Source organism: Mesocricetus auratus, unplaced genomic scaffold (assembly GCF_017639785.1).
Source record: "Mesocricetus auratus isolate SY011 unplaced genomic scaffold, BCM_Maur_2.0 Super-Scaffold_100007, whole genome shotgun sequence".
Taxonomy (NCBI): Eukaryota; Metazoa; Chordata; class Mammalia; order Rodentia; family Cricetidae; genus Mesocricetus; species Mesocricetus auratus.
In genome coordinates this window covers 77,662,532-77,668,213 of record NW_024429191.1, presented here as the reverse complement: position 1 = coordinate 77,668,213, position 5,682 = coordinate 77,662,532, and the positions used below count along the sequence as shown (strand labels likewise).

Here is a 5,682-nt window from a genome sequence, read left to right as displayed (position 1 = left end):
TGAAAAGGTTTTGGCATTGAGGGATCACACTCCTTGGAGGACTAAGCTCAGGTATTTCCACATCAGATTGACTAGGGGTTTACTTCTTTTCAGTGTCTAGTGGAAACAATGGGGTCTTGCTAAGTAGGCTTTTATTTTAACAGAAATGACTTGGGTTCCTAAAAGAACAGACTTGTTTCTTGGCTCATTATGATTGGGGTTGGGAGTGGGGAGAAACACCACCCAGAAATGGCTGAGTTTGACCGAATTATTCCATCTTGTAGTAAAGTTATTGGAATGGAGAGAGTACCATGCAGTCATGAGACTATGGACACTGGAATTAGGAAAATCTGCGTTTGACCTTGGTTTCACCATGGTGGACCTCTAGGATCTTGGGGGAAACCCTGAAGCCGCCTGACAAACTCTCCCAAAGCTTTGCCGTTGCTGAAGGAGTTAATGCATATGAGGTACCTAGCTAGTCCAGTGTTTGGTGCAAAGTGGACATTCGAGCAATCGAGAGTCAATTATAGCCACACTATGTGCAAGCAAATACTGTAATACTTCATACTCGATAGATCCCCCCAAAGCATTAGTTTTCTAAGTATTAATATGAGGACACAACAACACGAGTAGACCCTAGGAGACTTCTGCAGCCACATAGGATGAGGCTAGTGTTGTCTTGCACGGTATTGCAGCACTGAGCCGGGTTGCATTTTCTGATGTTAGCTTTTGAGATTCCCTACTAACCAGTTTGGTTTCCAAAGAGATTCTTGGATGATTTTCCCCCCACAGACTCCTCACTGGGGATGAGCTGGACAAGACACAACCCTTTCCTAAGCTTAGGAGAAAGAGATGAGAAGTGTCCCCAAATCTGAGTGCCAGAAGCCACGTAAGTTACTGCACAGTAAACAAGCGCTGTTGTTGGCTAAGTTGGTTACTTTGAAGCCAAACCATGAAGCTCATTTTGAACTAACCAGCATGATTGGCAAGGAGTCCTGACATAGCAGGAAGCCAAAGTAAAACATTTTATGAGCTAAAGGACTCCTGCGAGGTGGCTAAGTAACAGATGGAACATTGGTAATGAGAGCAAAAGGGAGGTAAGTGTTTTACGTGGTCACCACACCTACCACTGACAGGATATAAAGCTCTGGGGAGAACCAGGCCTTATACCAAAGACAGAACATCAGGTGTAGAAGCCAACTCTCATTGCTCTACTGTCCCCAGCACCATGCCATACAGTTGCTGCCTGCCCGCCCTGAGCTGCCGCACCAGCTGCTCCTCCAGGCCCTGCGTGCCCCCCAGCTGCCATGGCTGCACCCTGCCCGGGGCCTGCAACATCCCTGCCAATGTGGGCAACTGCAATTGGTTCTGTGAGGGCTCCTTCAACGGCAACGAGAAGGAGACCATGCAGTTCCTGAATGACCGCCTGGCCAGCTACCTGGAGAAGGTGAGGCAGCTGGAGAGAGAGAATGCAGAGCTGGAAGCTCGGATCCAGGAGAGGAACCAGCAGCAGGACCCTCTGGTGTGCCCCGCCTACCAGGCCTACTTCAGGACCATTGAGGAGCTGCAGCAGAAGGTGAGAGGGCAGACTATCTAAGAACCCAGCAGCAGCTGCCTTTTGTTGAATGGGGAGACATGCTCAAGTTCAAGTGGATCTCACAACAGAACTTTTGTTTCAGATTCTGTGTGCTAAGTCTGAGAATACTAGGATGATCGTGAAGATTGACAATGCCAAGCTGGCAGCCGATGACTTCAGGACCAAGTAAGACATTTGTAGTGACTAGAACAGCCTAGGGAGAGGTTGAGTTGCAAAATGGTATCCCCTTGTTTCAGGATTGTGCCAGACACAGCTTCTAAGAGCCATTGTGACTTGGTTTAGAGTTAGGTAAAAAGCCAAGGTCCCTTTACTGAGAGCTGAGGGTCTATGTTTTAAGTGTATTATCAGTGTATCCCAAAGGTGTTATTAAGCCATAAAAGGAGGAAAAAAGCCAATCTTTCAGCAAATTAGTATGTTCAGGTAAGATTGGAATCATAATAATCTTTTGAATCTTCTATGGAACCTTATATAAATCTCATAAAAACCCATAGGATTTATAGCAGGGTGTTACATTTCTTCATCTTCAGTCCCTAACAATGAAGTGTTAGTTTTGTCTTCATTTTACAAACAAGGTTCAGAGAGATGAAAGAATCCACCTCCAGCCATTTAACGACAAGGCTGGATCTAAGTGACTGTGGATTTCAGCATCTTCAGGCTAGTTGGGAAGGGAGGCCCATAGGTTGTAGTAGACTTAGGAAGTGAAGCAACCCAGGAGGATAGAGATCGTAGACTTCCTTGATAGCAACTTGTGACTGGGTTCTTAGAATAGATGTAGTAAATGATGGAGGAAATCACATAGTGTCTTCCCATTGGGTCCTGGAAGGAGACAGGTCACCTCACTCACCACAGTGATGCTTCTCTTTTAGAACATTTCAAGTGGAACGACCTCAAAGTAGGATGAGTTTGACAGGGTTATCCAAACAGAAACACTCCCTCCTTGATGTCTTCTGACTTTTGACTATGTGTGCAGGTACCAGACTGAGCTGTCGCTGAGGCAGTTGGTGGAGTCAGATATCAACGGCCTGCGCAGGATCCTGGACGAGCTGACCCTGTGCAAGTCTGACCTGGAGGCGCAGGTGGAGTCCCTGAAGGAGGAGCTGCTGTGTCTCAAGCAGAACCACGAGGAGGTGAGAAAGTCCCAGTCACTAACACCTTAGTGCTGAGGGTCCCTCTGAGCATGGGAAGGTAGGTCTTGGTTTGCTAGGTTAGTGCAACATTTTTGCTAGTTGTTCAAAGGATAGCTGAGAGGCTATTGGATAATGAGACCAAAGGATAGTGAGGGGTGATTGGGCAACAAGGCCCAGGCTGATCTCTTTTACAGGAAGAGGTGTGCTCAGCCACATGTGTGGTCTAAGACCCACATGAATTCTGCTATTTTCTGAGTAGTAATGAAATCAATGATGAAGTTTAGAAAGAGACGGAGAAGGCATTTGTCCTTTGTAAAATCTAGACAAATGGATCCCATGCTAGTAGATGTCCGGGTGGGTAGGTAGATAGATGGACGGATCGGAATATGGGAGAAATGAAGAAACTTAAGTAATGGTTGCTTCAGACCTCACAGTTGAATGAGATCTGAGGAAATCAGCTGCATGTCTCAAACATCAGATACTTTCCCAAGGGGGAAACAAGTTCTAGCAGGCAGGATATGACCGGAGGAGACACTGAATTGACAACATTAAACCGGCTTTCTCTGTCTTTAATTAGCAACAATTATAAATCACTTGTCACTCTGGGATTATCACACAATGAATACAAAATCCGAAGGGAATGGCAAAATCTAGGAGTTCCAAGAAATATTATTAATGACGTACCCAAGAATCTCCATGCAGAGATGAGGGAGGGATCCAAACAGTCACCAGAGGTGACTGACCAACTGTACTCAGGTTTTCTAACTTCAATGCAATGCTTCTTCTCCCACATTTCTTGATACTCTCATAATATTTACACTAAACCATCCTTTCATCTAAAGAGTGTTTATCATAAACTTACCCCTGTCAGACATCCATCTTTCTAAAGACTTCTGCATTCATCTTAGAAAATGATCACTCTGAGTGTGCTTCCTTTTTGGCAGGGGGTTTGGTTTTTTTTTTTTTTTTTTTTGAGACAGGGTTTCTCTATGTAATAGTCCTAGTTGTCCTGGAACTAGCTTTGTAGACCAGGCTGGCCTCAAATGCACAGAAATTCGACTGTCTCTGCCTCCCGAGTGCTGGGATTAAAGTCATGAACCTCCATGACCCGAATCAAATGTGCCTCTTAAAGTCTGAAGCACCCCTTATTCTTTGCCTTCCCCCCACCAGGAAGTCAACACCCTGCGCTGCCAGCTTGGAGACCGCCTCAACGTGGAGGTGGACGCTGCTCCCACTGTGGACCTGAACCGTGTGCTCAATGAGACCAGGTGTCAGTACGAGGCCCTGGTGGAAACCAACCGCAGAGAAGTGGAGGAATGGTTCACCACACAGGTGGGCACCTGAGCTCATGGCCACACGGGAACTGAGGCCCCCAGGACCCTAAGGCAGGGTCTGATCCTGTCTCTGCCCTTGTCTGTTGCAGACCGAGGAGCTGAACAAGCAGGTGGTGTCCAGCTCAGAGCAGCTGCAGTCCTGCCAGGCAGAGATCATCGAGCTGAGGCGCACAGTCAACGCCCTGGAGATCGAGCTGCAGGCCCAGCACAACCTGGTGTGTAGTGTCCAGACCTGGGACCACTCCCTCCATCTCTTTCCCTCTTGAAGCCTGTGACTTGGGAGGCCATGCAGGAACCCTTAGAGGGAACATCCCTGTGACAGCCTGTCTTCTCCCCCACAGAGGAACTCTCTGGAAAACACACTGACAGAGAGCGAGGCTCGCTACAGCTCCCAGCTGTCCCAGGTGCAGTGCCTGATCACCAACGTGGAGTCCCAGCTTGGTGAGATCCGGGCTGACCTGGAGCGTCAGAACCAGGAGTACCAGGTGCTGCTGGACATCCGGGCCCGGCTGGAGTGTGAGATCAACACGTACAGGGGCCTGCTGGAGAGCGAGGACTGCAAGTGAGTAGTTGGAGGGTGTAGCCACCACTGTAAGGCACACACAGAGTACCTTAAAAATAATAAAGGGACTTTGAGGATAAAGGTCATATACCAGTCCATCTCTAGGGACCAGTGTGAAGTATTTGTTGTCAGTATGACCATGACCAAAGATATTTTGTGTCCTGAAAGATACACAAGGCTTGTGGTTATTTGGCTGATGGGTAAAAATCTTTATATCTTCATGAATGGTTGCTGACATGGAAAGGAAATAGAAAACTCAAGCAATCATCGCTTTGTTTAAACCAAAATTTTAGGTCCACTGTTTCTTTGAATCCTTGTTAGAATCATTTGAGGGTAGGAATTCTATTCAATATAATCATTGTCTTGTGTTTGAGCATCTCCAAGGAAGATGACTTAATAGTAAGTAGAGCAGGCCAAATGGTAGCTCAGGTAGGTTATTTAGAAACCGTTCTTTTCCAAAGTTCGTATCTGTGAGGTGTTATGACCAATTCCATTTTCTGGGTTTGAAACAGAGGCTTAGAGGTTGAAGTGACTTCCCTGTGTGCCCAGGGTTATGCAGAACCCTCTGTTGCCAGTGTTCTGTACTCTCTTCTATCTCTGTTTCTGAACTCTGTAAGGAGTGATCTGAACAAGTCTTGCTCTCTTTAAGTCAGGGAATGGGCTCCTTGCTTTTTAGCCAACCCTGCTTTTTAAAAACTTCCTTTCTCATACTGACTCTAATGATCCTGTGTCCCAGGCTGCCCTGCAACCCCTGCGCCACCACCAACGCCTGTGACAAGCCTATTGGACCTTGTGTCACAAATCCTTGTGTTACTCGCTCCCGATGTGGACCCTGCAATACCTTTGGCTGCTAAACACCCCAGGGCCAGCAGGAGGACTGCATGAAGACAGGAAGACCATCGAAGGATTGGATAAGCTCAACCTTTCTGACCCCACATGCAGCACCACACAAGTCATAGTCTTGAAGGAGAGCAAGGTCTGGCGCTATGGTTTGGCTCTGGGTCCAGGCCTAGTGGACCATCTTCATGCAGGGCCTCTTTGTGACCCTCTGCTTGTGTTCTGGTGGTTGAGAGATCTGAGCTG

The 5,682-nt window shown here is 47.2% G+C and overlaps 1 protein-coding gene across 1 annotated transcript; it reads left to right on the top strand.

The window, feature by feature from the left end:
- The first annotated feature begins 787 nt into the window (after positions 1-787).
- On the top strand, positions 788-5,682 carry LOC106022660 (keratin, type I cuticular Ha3-II). The gene is made up of 8 exons (XM_040748029.1): positions 788-868; positions 1,204-1,555; positions 1,659-1,741; positions 2,547-2,703; positions 3,874-4,035; positions 4,127-4,252; positions 4,379-4,599; positions 5,336-5,682. Exons 2-8 carry the CDS (start codon positions 1,208-1,210, stop codon positions 5,451-5,453), a joined length of 1,215 nt encoding a protein of 404 aa, XP_040603963.1. The 5' UTR covers positions 788-868; positions 1,204-1,207; the 3' UTR covers positions 5,454-5,682.

Coding starts and splice junctions, on each gene's coding strand:
- LOC106022660 (XM_040748029.1), top strand. CDS start 1,208: ATGCCATACAGTTGCTGCCTGCCCGCCCTGAGCTGCCGCACCAGCTGC. Junction 1,742..2,546: donor GCCGATGACTTCAGGACCAA/GTAAGACATTTG, acceptor CTATGTGTGCAG/GTACCAGACTGAGCTGTCGC. Junction 4,253..4,378: donor TGCAGGCCCAGCACAACCTG/GTGTGTAGTGTC, acceptor TCTCCCCCACAG/AGGAACTCTCTGGAAAACAC.